Source organism: Pocillopora verrucosa, chromosome 6, assembly GCF_036669915.1.
Source record: "Pocillopora verrucosa isolate sample1 chromosome 6, ASM3666991v2, whole genome shotgun sequence".
NCBI lineage: Eukaryota > Metazoa > Cnidaria > Anthozoa > Scleractinia > Pocilloporidae > Pocillopora > Pocillopora verrucosa.
The window spans coordinates 15,447,540-15,469,112 of record NC_089317.1 but is presented as its reverse complement, the minus strand read 5'-3'; the positions used below and the strand labels follow the sequence as shown (position 1 = coordinate 15,469,112).

At 35.3% G+C, this 21,573-nt stretch overlaps 1 protein-coding gene across 6 annotated transcripts in view; it reads right to left on the bottom strand.

The window, feature by feature from the left end:
* The window catches only part of LOC131784031 (rho guanine nucleotide exchange factor 11), a 45,195-nt gene that overhangs the window by 18,370 nt on the left and 5,252 nt on the right, over window positions 1-21,573 (bottom strand). For 3 of the 6 annotated variants that reach the window (XM_059100806.2, XM_066169260.1, XM_066169262.1), the window contains exons 6-36: window positions 20,984-21,037; window positions 20,582-20,616; window positions 20,072-20,152; window positions 19,913-19,963; window positions 19,133-19,186; window positions 17,982-18,257; window positions 17,392-17,451; window positions 17,079-17,270; window positions 16,255-16,548; window positions 15,699-15,750; window positions 15,057-15,112; window positions 14,635-14,733; window positions 14,464-14,512; window positions 14,269-14,320; window positions 11,132-11,229; window positions 10,923-10,995; window positions 9,645-9,689; window positions 9,387-9,444; window positions 8,714-8,806; window positions 7,719-7,824; window positions 7,150-7,229; window positions 6,657-6,738; window positions 6,131-6,193; window positions 5,712-5,752; window positions 5,287-5,309; window positions 5,123-5,146; window positions 4,502-4,526; window positions 3,316-3,338; window positions 3,098-3,170; window positions 2,363-2,430; window positions 1,599-1,639 (exon numbers count right to left, since the gene is read on the bottom strand). In XM_059100806.2, coding sequence (XP_058956789.2) covers window positions 1,599-1,639; window positions 2,363-2,430; window positions 3,098-3,170; window positions 3,316-3,338; window positions 4,502-4,526; window positions 5,123-5,146; window positions 5,287-5,309; window positions 5,712-5,752; window positions 6,131-6,193; window positions 6,657-6,738; window positions 7,150-7,229; window positions 7,719-7,824; window positions 8,714-8,806; window positions 9,387-9,444; window positions 9,645-9,689; window positions 10,923-10,995; window positions 11,132-11,229; window positions 14,269-14,320; window positions 14,464-14,512; window positions 14,635-14,733; window positions 15,057-15,112; window positions 15,699-15,750; window positions 16,255-16,548; window positions 17,079-17,270; window positions 17,392-17,451; window positions 17,982-18,257; window positions 19,133-19,186; window positions 19,913-19,963; window positions 20,072-20,152; window positions 20,582-20,616; window positions 20,984-21,037 — 2,421 coding nt within the window. The remainder of the gene's footprint in view (window positions 1-1,598; window positions 1,640-2,362; window positions 2,431-3,097; window positions 3,171-3,315; window positions 3,339-4,501; window positions 4,527-5,122; window positions 5,147-5,286; window positions 5,310-5,711; window positions 5,753-6,130; window positions 6,194-6,656; window positions 6,739-7,149; window positions 7,230-7,718; window positions 7,825-8,713; window positions 8,807-9,386; window positions 9,445-9,644; window positions 9,690-10,922; window positions 10,996-11,131; window positions 11,230-14,268; window positions 14,321-14,463; window positions 14,513-14,634; window positions 14,734-15,056; window positions 15,113-15,698; window positions 15,751-16,254; window positions 16,549-17,078; window positions 17,271-17,391; window positions 17,452-17,981; window positions 18,258-19,132; window positions 19,187-19,912; window positions 19,964-20,071; window positions 20,153-20,581; window positions 20,617-20,983; window positions 21,038-21,573) is intronic. The other 3 variants (XM_066169259.1, XM_066169261.1, XM_066169263.1) reach the window with 3 other exon arrangements.

Here is a 21,573-nt window from a genome sequence, read left to right as displayed (position 1 = left end):
TATGAACACTTTTTAAAAAACTCACCTTGAAATTTATACGCAGTCACATTAAAAAGATCACAGAGTGCTAAACAGTGCTGCTAGGAAATGCTGCAATCATATCAACATTTTTCATGTGTATGATGTTGTATGTAAAACAAATGTATGTACAGTGGCCTGAATGCAGTGAATGTGCTGCCCTAGTCGAGACAACTTAACACCTCCTAATTAGTTAAGCAGGTAACAGCACACAGGTTATGACGCCCATCACATAGTCGGTTGATGGTATATTACAACTATCTAACAGCAGAACTGTTACTTTGCTTTCGCCAACATTAGAAAATCAAATGGATTAACCATTAAAATGGCCAGTGATTTGGTGAACCAGAAATCACTCGAAAAAGCCTGTATTTTTTGACTAGCTAATATGACACTTTTTTCCTCTACAAAATCAAGCTCTGGATGACAATCTTTTGACGAGACACAGCCTTGCAACATAAAGAATCCTATCATCATATAAAGGTGCCGTGCAAGTTCAAGGCTGGTACTTATGCTCCTAAAGAAAAAGCATTTTTTAAAGTGTGCTGTTTGACAGTTCAGTTGATATTAAGTAGAATTTGCCACATAAAAGAGGTTTGTTGGATACTTGACAGGCTCTGAGGTTCTTCCCTGAGACAATTGTATCAAATTCCACGAGAACTCAAACTTAATCACGAACCATTTTCGCTTTAACCTCCATAAAGATTTCTGTTTTCAAACTAACCATTGCATTAAATCTAAAATTACTAATAGTTAAATGCTTTCATATATTATCATTACAGAGCCATAATTCAATTAGCAGCTGTTTTTCAGACAAAACTAATACTAATATGATTACTGTTAAAGTTATTAAGAAATTATTATTGGTGTAGTTTCATTGTGGTCATGTGAAAGTGAAGGCTTGAGATGAATAATTTTATGGAAACATTTATGAAAGTCAAATGAAAGTCAAATGAAAGTCAAATGAAAGTCAAATAAAAGTCAAATGAATGAAAAGACAAAATGACACAGTTTAAATGTACAATACCAGTACAGGTTAACAGTTTCATTTAGAGTCATACACCCTTCATCTTTTCAGCATTTTGTTGTTTTCATGTCCTCATGCACCAAAATGCATTTTTCCCAATCATCTATTAATTTCATCCACCTTATATAATTTTACTGTCTGTAACAGATAAATATTTAGTAAGAAAGCATTAAAAATGCAGAAAATAAAAGGGGCCAGAAATAACAAATTGCTGAAAAGGTTGTATTCCACAAACCTATAGCAAATGCATGTAATATAAAAAAAAATTATCAATATGTAAAATAAGTTTGCATTGCGATTCAACACTCAACATAAAGGAAGTGGTTAGAGAAAGGACAGTGTCACGAGTTAAACATGTACAAAACAACCTTCAGCATGAAAGGTGTTGATGACTTGGTGAACTGCCTGGCTGAATGATGAAATGTTTGCAAAGTGTAACAAAAGAAAGGGCCAGGTCTTTCAAGAATTCTCAAATCTAGAAAGGCAACTGTTGGTGCATGGCTCACAACACTTCCCTCTTTTTTTAACCCTATATCTATACCACAAAACATACCATCTTCAGAAAGTACATCCATTGTGGGAGGATCCACACCACTGAAAAATCAAACAAGAGCCAAATCAAGAGAGATTTCATACAATTTGGTACGTTGATGTCATGCTTTTCAAAACAGCCACAACAAAGAAAAATAACAGCTGCACTGTTCATGCAAATTAAAAAAAAACATTTGAAGCACTTACCGATAATCATTCCTAATACAGAATTTAAGGGAGGAAAAAAATTGTAAGTATCACTGGGTATTGTACAAGGAAACAAAGCACACATCTTGTTTGCCACACAATTGTCTTTTTTAATTTTAGAGCCATGCTGGTTATGAGAAGATTACAGGGTGGAAATTAACTTTTTTCTATCCTCTACAAAAAAAAAAGAGATATTTACAATTATTATGGCAAGATAGTCCTGAGATAAATCTTAGCATTATGGTCCATATTTTGCCATACAGACTGTTTCCACAGAAACAATCATAAGTTAAGGATTTTGTGAAAATTCAAAATAAACACATTTAGTCCAAGTGCCATGTAATAAACTACTTACTAACCAAGCTTTCCTTGCCCTGTACTGAGGAATATTAGCCCTTGTTCGTTTTTGTATGGACCTTGTAGCAGTTGGTCAGTACTACCACAACCTTGGGCCAATATTGGAGGGTGCGACTTCATATTCAGTTAGTGAGAGGTTAATATTTTTTGCTGTTGCTACATACTTAAACAACTGAGACGGGTATTTAAGTCTATCTGAGTTTACACATGCAGACTACTTACACAGAATCCACAGGTCCTGCCACAGATTTTCTTATCCTCATATTCATTATCTTGTTACTGAATTCTCTCTAAACATCAAGGAAACAATATGTTACAAATACCATAATTTCATATGTTCAAGTGTAGCTTCAAACACTTGCTGGAAACTACAAGACATATACCTTACAAAGGCAAAAACCCTAACAATCAACAAAATGTTGCTTTTTCAGCTGCAATAGACCACACTTTACATCAGTTTACCAGCGTAAAAACTGACGTGCGATGCTGAGAGAACATACAAAAAGTTTGTAAATCATGAGCCATAGGCCAGAGATTTACAAAATTTCCAAGCATAGATATCATGGCCAAAATAAAAAATAAAATCAAAATGGTTTCATTGATTCTTTCACTAATGTATATATATATTTGTTTTTGGACAGTGATATTTTTTGGTTTTCAACATCCTTCTTGTTACTCTACCCACTTACAGGACGTCTGAAGCAATAAGTTTTGAAGTATTTAAAACATCACCTGATAATTCACAGAGGAAAAGCAGCATATCAATAGAATTTTCACTAGAAAGAGGCCAATGAGGTTCATGCAAGTAAAAGTTCATGTACAACTATCAAACCCATGCCATTCGGAAAGAGATCTACACTGAATAAAATACCAGCTCTTTTAATATTTCACTTGTAAAAATAATGTCAAAAGATTACTTTACACATCAATGTTCATTTTTGGGGTTAAAATACTCACAGGTGTTTTCATACTCTCTGATCTTCCAACCTTTGGGAGGTGTGGTTTATCAAGAAACAGCTCACTTGTACTGCTAAACAAAAGCAAAATAAAGCAGACACCAACATTAGCAATGAAAGAGATAGATAATAATTTCAAATAACGCTACTTCATGATTTCAAAATAAATCTTGATTCATTTTGATAAAGCAAATTAGTAAGAATCCTTATAATGCTAACCTTTTGATCTTTAACATTCCCTCCTGAGAAACCAAATCAAAAAACACAAAACACAGTCAGTGATCTGTTAAAGTTAAAACTTCTATCTCATAACATATATACCAACATGAAGATTAAGAGCATCTGAGAGTTAAACTCCATTGTAAAAAAATTCATTTAAAACAATTTTAAAATTTGAATTAGGAAAGTTTTTTTAGTGGAAAGTATTACTATTTTAAGATGCACATAGATGAAATTTACATCATTAAGATCCTGATCAACCTGAGCTACATGTACCCTTACTATGGGTAGGACTGTGGTGCAATAACTCTCTCATGTCAGGCAGATACAAATGTCACACAAAATAACATGATATCCCTTACTGATTTACTAATAGTGCAAATCAACAGTCAAAGGCCAAAGCTCTCATTTGAATGGTACATTTTAAATCAACCACCTTGCCAACTCCCAAATGATTTGTTAAAAAGATGTCATACTGTTCACAACAAAAAACAAGTATGATCCCTACTCTAATGCCCAAATGATAATTAGTGACTACCATATTAACTCAGTATAAGCCGAACTTGCATAAAAGTCAACCCTCCATTTTCAAGGTCAAAGATCAGATTTTTTATCATTTCTAGTTAAAGAAGTAAAATTCAGAGGGATAGAAATTTTCCAAACAGTTATTCTCTTATTTCTGAGAATTAATTGAAAACAAGGTGAATTAAAAAAACTGCGGAGCAAAATGTAACCTTGTGTAATAAGACCATGCGAAAAAGTAGCATTTGACAGGTCACTAAACTATTGTAATCATTCAATGAAAATGAAAGTTCAACACCATAAACAGCAGCAAAGCTGTAAGACAAAATGTCCATTCTACAGATCAGAAGACACAACAGAAGTCAGCTCCAGTAGGTTTGTCTTTAAGCCACTTAAAATTTATTATTCCAAACTTTTTCGCTGACGAAGAATGTGCTGAAGAAAACAAATGCCCTGAAGAAACTCAAACACAATTAGAACTGGTTTTGTAAACTTGGTTTTCCTGACTGACTTCAGGCAATTGCTATGCTAATTTTTTAGATTGCTTGGGTCAGGTCTTTGTGTATAACTCATGTTTAAGTTGAGGGTGATTTTTTTAGTCAAAAAAGGTTGACTTATACATGAGTAAATATGGTACTTCAGAAAGAATAACTGGGAAACTCACCTCACCAGAACCAATAAATCCTTCCCTACGAATCAAAATTTAAATGTGGAAATATTTAGGTTGATGTAATCTAAATCTTCCTTGATGTCTTTACTTTCCAACATCACTACATCAAGTAATAACAGTGATGTTAAGAGAAAAGACCTCCATTTGCTTAACTATTCCAATTTAAAACCTGCCAATGACAAGCACAAAATGGGGAATATAGTGATACCCAATCAATGAAATAAACATTGTTTCTCCATGGAAAATCTCTTTTACCTAGAAATTACTGAATAAAAATTACCCTCTCTTTAACCAAAAACCTAAATAAACACCAAATCACAGAGCGCAATCAATGAAACAAACTTTCCACCATTTAACACAAGTCTCAACAGGAAAAATCTTGTAGCTGGGAATAACTTGCTGAATATTATCCCTCACTAAACTTCTACCAAAAATCAGAATCTGCTGACACTTTCCAGTTGGAAGAATAATTGTGTAAGTTTGAAAAGTACTTTGCACCCTGCTGAAACTTACATGTATAGACAATGTTTCTAAAAGTGAACCAAAGCCAAAATGAATTGCGTATGAAGAACTTGAAATTACCCCATGTCATCACAAGCTTCATTGAGCACTTACCTGGACAGGTCATCTGCAGTCATTCTAAACCAAACAAACATATCAATCAATAAAAAAACCACAAAAGAATGAGTCTAAGCAATGAGACTTGATTCATGTACATGGCAGCAAGCTACTACAGTCACACTTAAGTATCACAAATATGAGTACAATTGTGTTCTCACCCTCTGTCTCTGCCACCAGAAATCTGGAAAACAAGACTTTGATTAGTAAGAACAGTGACTGGGTTATAGGGCAAAAGGCAATTAAGGGAGAGAGTTGAAAACATTAGACCAATCAAACTTGTTACTAGTTCAATAAAATCATCCCCAGGGAATTTCAGTTCCTTTTAAGTGATTCTGAGTTGGAAATCCAGATGAGTATACAATAGTTTAGTTTTCTCTACACCTTCAACTTCACGCAAGCCTTTCCTTTATTTAGGATTTGAACCTTTAGACAGATTCTCTCTACAGAATAAAGGTTTCAAAACCTATTGCCAAGAACAGTTGCCAAGTATTTGAATCTGTTCTGCAACTTGTTGACAAACCTTTGGAAATGAAAGCAGATTAAGAGTTTTGTATGGCTCCAACTAAAGAGCACTGATACTTACCAGATCTTCATCAAATGAACCACTCTTTTTCTTGTTGTGCTCTACAGAACAAAAACATGAAACATATGCCTGGATGGGTCTTTCAACAGTCTCATATTCACAATGTGGCAACAGGGCAAGAAATTGGAGAACCCTGCAGGCAAACCCGACTAAAAGCTGTTTTGGGAACAGAAAGGTTTGGTGCCACAGGAGAGGAGGACTATTAGTTTTGTTTGTTTGGTTTTTTTCGTATAGCTATTTACTTAAAAAATTAAAAAATTACAAAGAAATAAAATCACACACAGGTTTAGTCACTGTGACAAAGTCCAATTTGTAGTAAAAACATTGTTAATTTTCCTTGTGCAATTTGTGCAATAAATAAAGCGAATACTGATGTATTTAAGATATGCAGATTAGTATTTACTTCCCCTGATACATACCTGTGTTTCCAGTGTCTGATTCATTCTCATCATCATTTTCTGGGTTCCAATTTTTCCCCCCAACTACATAACAAAAAAAAAATTCCATTGCTCACATACAACTATGGCATATTTGGAAGGTTTTTTTTAAGCTGTCTATGGGAAGAGATGCAATCTTTAGATAGCCTAATATATTTTTTAAGGATTTATCTGCCAAATATAATCCTTCCACCCATGGGTTCTAACTCTGAGCCCCTAAATATCATTACAAAATGCCTCCATTTACTCAATTGTTATTCCTTCTCTCATTTACCCTTCCTTCCACCCTTTCTCTCTCCTTTTATTAAATAATTGACCAGTCTGTAGTGTGGAACAAACATTATAAGAAAATGAAGCCTGAAGCAGTTTTAGTTTAAACATTCATCATGGTACCACTTTGTCATGAAAACTCAATCAATCCAACAATTTCTCTAATTACTATCAAAGCACAAAGAAAAAAGTTATCTTTTGTTTTGATTTATAAGTCCTTGAAATACATGTCACTTACAAGGAGATGGCCCCACTGGTTGACTAATTTTCTTTGAATTATTTGCAAAGGACGGTGACCTGCCAGTTTGAATGGTAGGTTTCTAAAAGAAATAACACAATAAGTCACAGCTCATTATTGCAAAATGCTGTAGTTATTATAAAAAATATTTTCAAAGCAGTCATACTTGGACATTGATAGTCTTAGCTGGAACTGAAATAGACATTCAAACAATTTTCCTTAAAATAAAAATAAGTGTTAAGTTAATAATTGCATTAACAACTTGCATCTTCATCCTGTTCATCATGCTAACTGGGATAATCATATGATAATCAGATCCTAACTGAAAAAGCAAGGATTATCCATAAATTGGATAGTGCTATACCCCACACCAACAAAATTTAACTTTGAACAAATTTCCTTCACCAGTCAGAGGTTTAAATCTTGCTTTAGACAGTCAACAAATCTTCTGTGAACAATAAACTAGGCTGAACATCTTGTCTACTTCACTCACCCTTTCCCTTTTTTTCTTTGTTCCTGGACATTCCTCAATTGTCTCAAAACAGCTTCCTTTATGTACATTGTATTCACAAGCTAGTAATTGATCAAAGACAAAGGCAGTATTCCATAAAGAGAAATCAAAACAGCATTAAGAGGGTGAATTGACAATGTTTTTATTAAGAGATATGTTCTCAAGATTTTTTTTTACTTTTGTTAAGAAAGTTTCCAGGCCCCTTAACTAAACAACAGGGGCATTGGGGGAACTTAATAGCTAAAAGTTAATATCAGTTCATAACTGGCTTCCAAAAATTAATCGAGATGTTTCCCTCTTCCACTCAAGGATTGGAATTTCCATGGCTAAAGGGATTGATCTCTTTCCTTCCTGAGAAACTTTGAAAAAACTATGTTTTGTTAAAACTAGAGGAGAGCTGCATATACTTTTCTAAACTTGCACTTTGAATCACATAGCATGTAATGAACTGGTGAATCATTGTTATTTTCTTCATCTTCCTCAGTGGAAGATCATATAACTACAAATGCTCCCTTATGTTTAATTGCATCAGTTCCAATCATTGAACATACTTGAGCACTGGTATCCTTGGTCTCCAGCCCCCCACAGCAGGTAACCACAGTGATTGCAGTAAGTTGGAGTTGTATACTGTGTACTAACAAAGTGGTGCCCTTTCATCTGCCATAATACAAAGTCAGTTATTAATCAAAGAACTCCCTGGGAAAGGCCTCAAAGGAAAAGAGGATTAGGTATGGAAACAATTTTTTTGTTTGTTCAAAAGCTTCCTTTTAGGTCTCCAATTCTGCTAGTACATATCAGCATTTCCCTTATTTAAAAACACTATATCATATTGTTTATAAAGCTGGTAAAAAAAGCAATAAAAGACCACAACATTAAGCAGAGACCCAATATAAAATTATGTGTTTGAAAGATGCTTCTTAAGCTCCATCAAACTTTCAACTATGAAAATGATTTACATAAAGTGAGAGAACAAGTCAGGGAAACTAACTGGAAGTCTACCTGGTAAAGTGATGAAAGATAAGAAACAAGGGGTGGAAGTGCCTTTCTAGGAAAGAAAATTTAATTATGTCTGAAACAATGAAAGTTGTGCCTAGCAGCATGCATTTTGCTTTAACTTTAGGGGTTCTCTTTTTATTCATTATTTTTTTTCTTTTCAAGACATGCTTGTTTCAGTCTGAACATAAAAAATACAACAAAAATGACTGAAACAGTAAAAGCAGTACATTAGGTTTATGCTGTAGTAAGGATATATTATCTTTCTTTAGGCTCAGAAGATTACATGTATGTGATCCCAAACTCAAAGAGACCAAACCCCTCTGTTTTTCGGCAAAAACCAAGTGACCAATCTGCCCCCTACCATTAGTTATTCAATACAACTTGCACAATTAAAAGATCAGTCTGGTCACGAGGAGAGTTACCTTAGAGAGGCTGAAGACAGTGATAGCTTAACTTCTAGAATTGCTTTACACTGCTTGTTTATATTCCACACAACACTAAATTATAATTGCCAAAGAAGGCAACAAATCCCTAAATAAATAATTCTTACCTTTTTATTTGATTTCATCTTGAATAATGGTTTGTTCTCTTTTCGAGTAAAGCTTTGATATCGTTCTAGAATGTTTGCATTGTTTCCTTGTTGCTGCAAAACCAACCAAAATTAAAATGTACCCTTAGAAAGAAAAAAAAAATTATAAGCTGCTACACTAAGCCAGATGCAGGAAGACTGTACTGAAGTAAACCTAAAACAAGACTTAACAAAATGCAAGATTGTCAAGGAGTTTCAACTTGAAAGGCAAAATGGTTAGAGAACCACCCTGCTCCATGTTTTGAAATTCATTCAGTGTTAACATGTTTACAGAAAGTTGGAATGCAGCTAGCACCACACGATTGAGATGAAAGGTGGTTTGTCAAAGGCATTGCCTCCATAAGAAGGTAAGCAAGCCATATTCCTTGCCTACCAAGATATTTACTCACATTGGAAGTATATGAATGAGGGTTGTGGTGCCCTGGGTTTTGAGGGCCATTAATCGTATACAAGGAAAATAAATGGCCTCATCCTACCCATGTAACATTTATGTAGTAACCTTACTTTTCACTCAAACAGCAGCTTATTTGCCTCATATAACTTACCCAATTGCCTCTCAGAATTTGAAACAACAATAGCCATTTCAAACACAAACCCTCTAGGTTGAGTACTACATATTACAACTTGCACTAACCTTCATGGTGATTCCAACCTGTCTTAGAAAGGTGGTAAGGGCTGACACCATTGCATTGCTAAGATTCAAAGGACACACTGATCAGCAAATCATAGAAATTTTTTTAACTGTAACCTGTGTATCACTCACATTTTCTTTTATGTTTAAGTTTTTATGTAGTTTCCACAATCCCTCTTATTTATGGGTTAGCATTGGCATTTCTCTGTTTCTCAAAATCATTTGACACAAAACCATCACAGCTTCCAAAAGTTCACTTACTTCCTGTTTACTTGTGAAGCATCTGTATTTGTCTCCAACTCAGCCCTTGAAAATAATCATAGCTTTTTTAAGTGGGAAACTGATCAACACTTTACATAGGCTGGATGGATTACCATATTTACTTGTGTAAATGTTGAACTCGTGTATAAGTCGACCCCCCATTTTCAAGGTCAAAAATCAGATTTTTCATCATTTCTAATCAAAGAAGTAGAATTTTGACAAATAGAAATTTCCCAAAAAGTTAATCTCTTATTTCTGATGATGTATTGAAAACATGGGGAATTGAAAAAGTTCAGAGCAAAATGTAATTTCGGGTTGTAGATAAGAGCTGGCAGCCTGTGAAGTAGGCCAACTTCTCTGCAAGGTTTCGTCAGCTACTTTCATTGCTTCAAGAGCCCGTACAGAGATGGTGTTAATCAGGTCTAAACTTGGGCTCAATAAAAATATAAATTTGCACTGTCTATCTTTTCTGAAAACATAAAAAGACTTCTGACTCAAGGTAAGTTTAAAAACATTCAGCTGGGGACTGTCTTTTTGACAAATCTTGCTGCGGTGGCAGGAAAGCATGAACGATATGATGTTTTGTCTGCCATATTGGATTTCAAGACCCACAACCATTTACCTTTAAAAAAGCTCCAACTACTTAAAACCTTAAAGAAAACCCTGTAATCATGTGCTATGAAGTTTATTAGCACTTGTTTATATCACCACAATTTAGGCATCCATGGGCCCTTCGATTTGCTGGAGAAGTATTTTACCATATTTTGTGAATCACATTGAAAATGAAATCTTCTTGCATTTAACCAACCTTATTTTAATGTTGAGATTGAAAGGAGATTAAGTAAACCGAAGAAACGCCAAAGAGCTTCAAAGGATCTCATGTAACAAACCAAACTGTGCGAGACAACGGCATTTGCCAAGTCACTAAGCTACAGAAATTGTTTGATGAAAACGAAAGTGAACACAATTGTAACTGGTTTTTTAAAATCGGTTTTCCTAATGGACTTCAGACAATTGTTATGCTAATTTCTTGGATTGATTGGGTCAGGTCTTTATGTATGACTTGTGTATAAGTCAAAGGTGATTTTTTAGGATGATTTTTTGGTCATGAAAGGTCGACTTATACAAGAATAAATACAGCACATGTAAACCAAGTTCCGTGTTGTTGGCCTAGTAACACATGTCACAGATTTATGGGTGCACATCTAGTGTCCCAGTAGGCTAAGTAAATTGTCACTTACATTCCGTATAGGATACAAATAAAGTGATTGAACTTACAGAATCTCCTCCAAATGGGGCATCAGAGTTTGCTCTACTACTTGCAGTTCCTTTCCTTTGTCCATGTTGTCATCTGCAGTAAAAAAGAGTAAAAAACATTTTATTATACACAAAATGGTTTGATTTAAACAATGCTTGCTTGTTTGCATCTTCTCTGACCTATGCAAAGAAAATATATAGCAAAACTTGACTTTGTTATCAAAAAGTACCTTCCAGTTGGTGGTCTCCAAACAAACTTCCAAGACCAAGAGCTCGTTTATTCCTAAAGTCCTGTAACAATTCTTTTATTTCTGCTTCAGCAAAAGTCCTGTTGAACAACAAAAATAAATATGTATCTTATACAAGATAGCAACATTCCCTTAGAGCCTATATGTTTCACTAAATTGTGTAAAAGCTCCTGTCTTGTGAATATGTATGTCCCCTTCAGAGGGATAAATTTATTCATGGCAAAATTCCCTTTCCATGACTTTCATTAAATCACTACAAACCTAGTGCCTGATTTAATCCCACCATACAACTTAGGGGTGCTGCCTTCTCTAAAGCTATTCTGCTCTTAAGGCTAAAAGCACTGCCAGCAACAGCATTGTGCAAAAGTAATGCAAACTAAATACCGCAAATTTCTGTTTTTGTTCTAATAATCTTTCATCCAAAGTTCTAGAGAAAATTTGATTGGAAGTTTGAGGCCTTAAGTTTTAAGCAAAATTTTGTTTGAACAAAGAGTGATTTGTCATTTCAATTTTCATCATGAAACAAAAATTTGTGGAAGAAAGCCTCTTTTTGATCAACCAAAATTTTGCTTTGATTTGACAATGGAAATCTCCAAGTGATCAAGTTTGTTTATCATTCATGTAGTGAACAAGAAATAATTCCAAATAAACCTCCAAACTTTTTTTTCAGTCACCAAGACACAGTATGATAACAACACTTTAAATTTAAGACCAAACACAGGAGACAAGGACAAAACATGAATAAAACATCACGTCCGATTCTGGGCTCAATCTGTGTATGAACACGAAAGTAAATAGAGTAAACTGCCCTAAACATCTTACAGTAATTCTGACCAAGATACATGTATTTGGCTGAAATTATTTCCCAAAGGAATCCAGATATTTTGCACATCAACTTCATTTGTCTGATGTTTAAACAAAGAAACAAAAGGGCAAAAAAAGCTTAAACCATCACATCTGATTCAGAGTTCAATCTCTTTACAACAACCAAAGCAAATAGGGATGAACTGCCCCAAACGTCTCACAGCAATTCCAACTAAGAGATAAGTATTGATAGAAATAAACTCTCAAATGGTTGGAATAGTTTTGCACATTAACTTTTCACCAGACAGAGCAGAGAACGTGTCTTGAGCGTTGTCAAATGTTTGCAATTGAGAAATACATTAGTTGTTTATTCAATCTCAATCCCACACAATTAAAAATCGCCCATATCACTGGCTACAGTATGCTCTCCAGATATCACAACACAATGTTTGTTTAGAAAATATTTGTTCTTCACAATTTAAAAAAAATTACCTTCAGAGTGCATAAATTAGCATTAATAAAAGCATATTTGAAGCAGATGCAAAGAAAAGTGTGTGAAACAAAGGTTGCAAAATGAATGAATAAATGAATGAATGTGTATTTATATACCGCACATATCACATACTGTCTCAAGGCGGTTTACAATTCTAATTGAGTGAGATCGAACGTCAGCTTGTAAAGGCGCCTCTGGCTGCCGCTATCAGTCCATATTTGATCTCACTCACCCACCCAGCCCATGCATGAAATGTACAATGAAACAACAGATAGACCACCACACCGGGAACTACGCCCCCTACTCTTTTCGACAAGTATGTGGGTTCTTTAACGTCCCCTGCTGACCATGTAACACTGAAGATGCAGGAGACGGGGCCTACGGTTTATAGTCCTTATCTGAGAAGACTTGAATGTCTAACCATTTGCTGGTACAATTACAAAGGCAGCACATTCTCCTCAGTTATTTTAAGACCCTGAGTGTTGGTCCGGTCTGGGGCTCGAACCCTCGACCTCCCGCACAGCAGACTGGCGCTCTACCAACTGAGCTAACCAGGCGGCGGCAAAATACTTTGACTTTCACAACAAAACACTGAATAATTAGTGAGAGGCGGCTGACAATAACAAATTGGGAAAGTGCCACTTCAATTCTTTCATTCGCTCTTGGTCCCACACAATTAGAAATCACCCATATTGCTGGTTGCAGTATGCTTTCCAGATATTACAACACAGTGTTTGTTTAGAAAATATTTATTCTTCACAATTAAAAAAATTACCTTCAGAGTGCATAAATTAACATTAATAAAAGCATATTTGAAGCAGACACAAAGAAAAGTGTGTGAAACAAAGGTTGTGAAATACTTACACTTTCACAACAAAACACTGAGTAATTAATAAGGCGGCTGACAATATCAAATTGGGAAAGCACCACTTCTACTCTTTTGGTTACATTGGCCTATTTTTGTGTAATTTCTGGCATATCTTGCCAATACTGATTTTACATTGTTCTCACATCCACACAACATCTTCCATGCCCCAGCAGTGATATGTAAATCTGCCATGGAACCATTAAAATGCAACTCTGTAATGATGTGCGTGATAAGGGAAAAGCTTACAAGTAACCCTAATGTTTCAATGACTTCAGTATTTCAGGCGTGTGGAGGCCTTGCTTATGGAGGACCTCAATTTTATTTTTTTAAATAATTTGACTACCAAAAGTAGAGTACGTAAATTATCCTAAATGCATTGACACAACTAGTACACTGAGCATTGCAGATTGCAAACAACATAAGTCACACAGAGACTGGAATCATAGCGGAAATTCCCATGCAAGTTTTACATGAAGTAGTTTACTCTTTTTATTTTCATTTAATGCAAGTTACCATTAGAGAACCAGAAGAGCAAATTTCCATTCAAACTGTGAAGCTTCTGGTTGTTTAACATTCATTAACAAAGACACAAACACATAGAGAAATTTGTAGCTCAGACTCATGGGCGAACAATTCAGTCCATGGAATTGATTTCAACATTTTTCTCTCCTGCATTACACAGCAACAAACTACAAATTCAACCAAATCTTTTAGAGAAGACTGAACAATAACAACAAATTTCCGTTACAAAGATTCACCCCGAAGAACAAAATTAATTTTCCCTCAAAATTTTCGAGGTGATTAATGCCTTCAATGAATATCTCCCCAAAAGTTCAAGCCGTTCAAATCAATACATGGCTCAAGAATTCTTCAAAAAGCTGGGAATTTCATCAGCAGGTGTTTGCATTACTTTTGCACAACAAAGTATAATACTAGTTTTGAAGTGAAATTTACCTTGCATGTTGAAACAAGTCTTTGGTGATTTCTTCTGACCTGAGACAACTCACTGAAACATGATTTTGCAATGTACCAGTTATTGTATAAAAAATTAACCAATGTTGCCAATGAAAATTACAATTGTTGTTTATGTTAGCCTAGAAAAATAGAATAACAGTGCACAATAAAAAAAAAGGGGAGGATATAACTTACCAATTGGTTCAATGACTGTCTCTTTATCCATGTTATCAACCTTCAGGGGCTAGAATAAGTAAATTAAATAAAATTTGAAATTAGTGTTCTCATTGGATCAAACAATATTGACAGCAACTATAAGTGTACTAAGGGCATAGAATTTAAAGAGAGAGGTCAAACTCTACATACTGCTCGCTCATCCAGGAAAGTAGAATAAATCTCATATGCCCATTTCTTCATTTCTTTTAAAGTTCCTTCTCTGTAGGTATCTGTGACCATCCAAAAGAACTAAACAAGGAAAAAAATCCTCCTTTAATGGAAAAATCCTTAGGTCTATACATCTTAAGAAACATCTTAACTTGTTATCCATTGCCAAATGGAAGACCTTTTGATGTGCTGTTTATGTCAGCAAGTTTAGCTGTTAAAACTGAATATAATGAAAACTAGTGCATGATAAATATACCAACATGATGACAATAATACATGTTGCTCTTTTTTGAGACATGTTTAGCCATTGCAAAGCTCAATATCAAAAGAGATCAATGACCACCAATGAGCACAAGCACATAATGCATAACCCTGTGATGGAGCCTTGAAATGTCAGCACTTACCAAACTACTTGGATCACAATTTGAGATAAGGTAGTGAAGGAAAACTGCCATATGAGCTGTAATTAAAGAGGCAAAGCCAAGTTTAAGATGACCCAAATCATCTGCGTCAAATCATGTACAGTAGTCTCATTACTGAAATATTTTAAGAGGAACATTTAAATTTTGCAAACTCCTCTAGAAAGGGGTCATGTTCATGAGAACACCACTACTACTTTACAACATTCATTCTTTGCCTCCCCTTGACATAATAAAATATACAAAAGATATAACTCCCCTACAATATAAAGTTCCCATTCAACAGTGAGTGAATGAGAAACCTCAAGTCTCTTCACATTTAAGTGAAGCACAAACTTATTTAGGTTTGTAAGCACCAAAAAATTAGGAGTACAGCTACTCCTCCTGGGAAGAAATAAAATTCATCTCTGATTTGATGTCTTCATCAAAAACTAACCATAACAGAAGTCTTTCCATAGAGTTGCAAGTTTTAACATCAAGAGTTAACCATATCAGACATGCAACTTTCTAAAGCCTTGTACCAAATCTGAGGCTCCCGCCACAAGTAAACTTCATTTTCTTGTCAAGAAGTGGTCTTTATTACCCCCAATTCCCGTGATAAGGTTCTCCTTTTTAGGCTTTTTATACCTGCTTTATTTTTAAGCACTTCTAGATCATTGAATGGCCCATGGTCATCTATCTGTTAATAAAAAAAAATTGGTTTTAGAATCTCTAGTAAAAATTCAGGACTTTGAAACAGCACTTGGCAACTGGTTCATTTTCACCCAAAATAAAAAAAAGTTAGTGGGTAATTTCAAAGCTAGAACATTAGACCTATACAAATGCAACCTAATATTCATTAAAGTTTGCCACTCACACAAAATGATTTGTTATTTATACATAGGCACCATAAAGAAATTCCCTCATTAATGACAGAAAGCTATATTTTTGTGTTATGAACCCTCAACACTGACAAGTATGAAAATTCAATATCTATTGGGTCAGTCATCAACATTACCTTAGTTTGCTCTAAATGTTAGAGGTAAAGAGACAAGTACTGGATTGATACTCTTTTCCATGATTTTATATAGTATAAAACATTTTGAAGGTTACTTTGATAGATATTGGAATAAGTTAAACAAAGAGAAGGCAATTTGGTTAGTAATGAAATTTATACAACACTTTCAGATCCTCTCAATCTCACCTTCTCATCATCTGAGGCAAACTCTTCATCTTCCATTGACATGATTGGATCATTCTGAGAGTCATTACCCTTGCTGATTTCAATGGTGTTATATGATGATTCTTCATCTTCATCAATGTAAATATCAGCAGCATCATTGCGTAATTTCTTCTCTAATGGTTCTGTTAATGTTGGTGTTGGTGGTGGTGGTGGTGAGCTGTTGCCACTGCTACTGCTTTTACTGCTGACATTGTCCATAAGTATACCTTTGTTATCCTGACCGATTGGCTTCCATGCTTTTGGAAGGGATGCAGTCTACACAGAATGAGTGAGTAACAAGATTCAAGTTAAATAAAATTAATGTGTGTATGTTTCAAGGAGTTTATTTCAGTTATTTTGCTCTCAAGTTTGAACTTTTCTACTGTAACTACTACCTTGGACAAGTTAAGTTGTAGTTTTCAGTCATTCCCACCAAAAAAATAACACTTAGGTCACAAAACTTAAGTATAGCACTTTTTGCATTAGGAAAATTCATCAAAATAATGAAAGCTTCTCACTCAAACACCTTAGGAGCTGACTCTAATTTCAGCTTCAGCCACAGACAAACAAGGAAAATATTTTTTCAAAAACAGGTGCACCCCCTTTGAAAGGATAGAGATTAAACTGACTTACAAGTCACTTCAACACTAACACACATCAAGTGAACAGCACTCTGTTCAAAGGAAAGGACACCTTAGAGTGTACATTTTCCCAAGGAAGATCACATGTGAAAATATTAGTCTTAAACTCAAAAAGTGAAAAATCAACAAAAAAGTCAGAGCAACTTCAAAGAAAACTCCCTTTACCAGAGGATTTTTGTGTGCCTTGGCAGCTGGATAACCAGGCTTCCATGACAGTCCAGATCCATCATCGAAACTCTTTTTCTTGTTATTATTTCTTACAGGCAAAGATTTTTCAGAGGAGCTGCCATTCATAGCGGGACGAAAGAAAGATTCTGGACTGGAGTGTTGTCTCACATGAGTTGGACCATCAGTAAGCTGTATAATATAGGAGAGCTTTTAAGCAAAGCCAAGTACACTGTACTTAAACAAGTGTGAGACAGCTGCTGTTATTTTCAAGAATGGCTTAGTAATTAGCAAGGGTTAAAAAAATACTTACTGAAACCTTCTTATGCCTTTTTTTTCCAGGATAAGTACCTGAAGCTATACCACTAAGAGGCTACAGATTAATGCAACAGTATTGTTAGAAGGTCATGTTAACAAGTTAGTTCTAGGGAGTCATCACGCATATATAGAGCTCAACCATCACTGCCATTACAGTTTACTCAAAATCCTAATAAAAAAATTCTTTAGAACTAAATCAAGGGAAAATCAGACAGGATTTCATTCCAGTGAAAACCCTCAATATCCAGATTCTTATCAGCAGAAGACAGGGGCTCCCACCTCAAACTCACACAACTCAAACCAACTTTTGCTGACACCAAACTATTCTGGAGTCTACTGTTTGTAATAGTAATGTACAATATAATACTAAATGCTCAATGTAACACATTGAACATGCTATTAGAACAAACCTTGCAAATCAAGCTGATACGTCACTTTCTTTTCTAGCCAATTTAATATGCTAAGTAAAAGCATACCCCTTAAACAAACTTAGCAGCATGTTCCCACCTTCCCTCATTTCCTGAGAAGGGGCATGTAAATAAAAATAATAAATAAACCATCACTAAAAGGTTAAAGATACCATACCATAAATTGGTCCCCTTTCTGAGGGATCTTTCTCATGGGAGGCTGAGGTGGAGAAGAAGGAACTTCTCTACTGTCACTGATGCCAGGTGAAATAACAGCTGGTGGATAGTTATCATACAGTGCATTTGGATCATGATCTGGAGGAGGACTGGTGTTGTCCGCTGATGGTACTGAATTACACCTGGCTGGAAATCGGTTTACTTGCTGCCAGGTTGGAGAGACTGTTTTACCAGGAGGAGCTGAAAAGGGTCCATTCTTACTTGATACAGGCAGTCGCTAAAGAAAACAACGTGTACATTCTTACACTGCATTTCAGTAAACTTTCATTCTTCAAGAAAGGTAGTATAATCACTCATACTTATTGACAGCATGGGAGGGTCAAACAGGAAATATTTAGCTTTCACTCATAATGTACAGACCAAGGGTAGTGGGGTCTGTGCACCATGCCCAAAAACCAAACATTTTCCTGTCCTGACCAACCTAACTCAGTCAACAAACATTTTATAACATGAAAGTCTCCTTCCTATTTTTCTTCCTTTCTTGTTTAAGCTCACGTCATGCGTGGCCTATAAGCTTTTCTTAGCCTTGCTCGCTCCATTGCATACACACAACCATATGGGTCTTGTGATCAAACTAATTACGATCCACCCATATGGTACAAAAATCTTATCTAGACAAATGGACAAGGATGCAAACAAGAACATGGTCAAACATAGGAAGTAACCAATGGGATGTGAGGAACAAAACCAAATAATAGCAGGTACAGTTTATGCAATAAGGCTTGTTCTTTACTGTTGCAAGATTAGAACTGTTTTTACATGTTTTTACCATTTTTGACCTTCTTGCTACTTTTCCACATTTTTAGTATGAACATAAGATAGGAAATTTTTATCTTGTGAGGACATAATGACTACTAATACTACTACTTAACATACTCTTTGTGGTTACTGAGGGGATTAGCAGTCCAACCAATCCATGTGGAGAACTTTGAAAGAGAGCAGAATGATGAAAGCCACTTGAATATAATTTTATTTTCCCTAGGCCACCACTGCTTCCTAGTGTTTATTCTTTTCCCCATTTTTCTAAATACTTTCCACAGTTATGCCATCATTTCAATCTTCTAAAGTAAAAATAAATAAACCATCAAAAACCTGCGCATGGAGCTCTGCCTCAAAAGCTTTGATTCGCGTTGTTGATTCTGCAAGCTAAAAAGGAAATAACAAAAAAATTTAGTAAGACACTGGGAAAATCAATCATTACAAGATCATTGCCTCTAGGTACATGTAGAAGTGAGAGACCCACCCCTTGACTTCCAAGCAGGCTTTTAGCCAGGTAGACAGTCACTTTTTAGGAGAAAATAAATAAATAAAAGCAGATCTTGTTGATTTTGATTCATTTCATAATTGTTTGATTGTGGGAAAACTTCGGACACTGTCTCACCATCATCTAACTTCTACTTCAGCTATCTATAGTTCTTTCACTGTCAAAAATTGGACACCATTTTCCATTAATATGTATTTAGAGCATGACAAACATTATGGAACCAATTTCGTGGAAAGAAAATGTTTTTTCATTCTAAGTCTCTACCTTTCCTCAAAATGGCCAACAAGAGCAACATCAACCAAACTTTGGAATAATGCGACTGAGGCATTAAGTATGGGCAGAAGCAGGTCAAATTTAAATCAATTTTAGGTTGTTGACAAAAAAGTTGACACATTTTATGAATTGTCAATCAATAGAATTATTGGCTGAAAATCCCAGACAATGCACCCAAGGCACTTCCAATTTTCAAAATTTTCTGAGGGAGCATACCCCTAGGCCCCTTTAGCAGAATGGGACCTTTGACCTTCAGCCACATATCACTTGTGAATGGACACTTTTCGAATCCTGGCTAAAAGCTGTGGAAGGCAGCTCTTCCAAATATTACATACCTCTCTTTGAAGGTTTTCTGTTGGTCTCCTTGTATACTCATCCAATGTTTTCTTCAAAGGAAACATTGATAAAAAGTCAGGTAATGAGCAACTTTACAAGTGTAAGAAATTAAAGACAGCATGAGCTTATGAGTATGATTCAAGAAATTTCACAGTTACCCTGTAAAACTGCTTCTCTTGGTCAAGCACTCTTTGAATGGTCACTGTTCTCTCATCCATGACTGGGTCTCTGGGCACCTGCTTTTGGCAGAATACAATCACAAATTAATGTATTTACAGACAAAGTACAGTGCCATTAAGATGTAACTTTGTCTCTTTGAAACTAGAGTCTTGATCCTCAGTTTTTTTAAATGTTCAAGGATCCTGCTTTAAGTCAAGTTTGAAGATATTCAAGGACAACCAAATGATTATGAGGGGTTCCTGAGTAACATTTGCAGTGATACTCAGTTTTGTCCAAGGCAACATCATCACCATCTGATAGTGATACAAACTCCTTGATATCTTTCATATATCAGAGCATTTTTTGTTTGTCTTCAAAGCAACAACTTGACTCAAAACAAACATTAAGCACTGAGGCAAATGTAAAACAACCCAAACTTTCTCTGCATGTATTAGTATCTTTTTCAATCACCAGCTATGGTGATGGAACAAAATTAACAGTTAACTTACTGGCAATTGTGGTGGTCTCTCATGCTGTCTGTCAGCTGGAAAACAAGAAATGGTAAAAAAATCTATATTAGTAATACCCAAATGTACACACAAGTGCACCACGTACTTTCACATACACAAATTTTCTTATAGCAGTAGGAAAACCAAATGTGGAGAATATTATTTAAAACTATCAACTGTCTAAAAACTTCTAGATAAGCCAATGACCGGTACAGGATCAGCAATCCAAATTTGTGTTTTCTATGTGTATTTTTCAGGACTCAAAAAGTACCAGAAAGGTACCAGAAGGTACCAGAAGAGGTAGCACTTGCTATTTCAGTGATTCACATAAGAACAAAATTTTGCCTCATCCCAAACTAGAGGAGACTGTTATTTACCTTTATGCAGTAAACATTACCATACCTTGAGCATGTGAGGGTGGTTTTCCTAGGAGGGTCAGCGCCACATAGGAACCAGCTAAAATGACACAGAGCATCTTTAGATGTAATTTCTAAAGAAAAGATGGATTTGCTGGACCTACTTCTCTTTTAGCATGTGGTTTTCAATCCAAAGTTTCAAGGCATAGTAAGTATCATGAGAATAAAACAGGTCTTTAAGACGAGTACTGTTACCTTAGCTGAATGGGATACTTATTCACAACCAGTAAAAACCCAATACACCGACTGATGATCACCTCTCCATGCCCAGGGGTTCAAAGAGCCTTGCCCTGCTCACCCAAGGGTGGTGTAGAGGTGTGCTCTCCCAGAAAATGATAAATTTTTTCAGTAAACTAACAATTAAGTAAACTAAGATGCTTCTGGTGCAAAAAAAGCTCTCATTCCCTTCAAAAAATTTAATCATGATTTTATGCCTTGATTGACAGAAAAATTAGTTTCCAAATGTAAGTGCATAATCTATTACCTTTTAGATCTCTACATTTTCCTAGTTCAGATACATTTTATCTTTGAGAAGATACATGAGGAAAATATAGGGTAGTGACTAATTCTTCAATC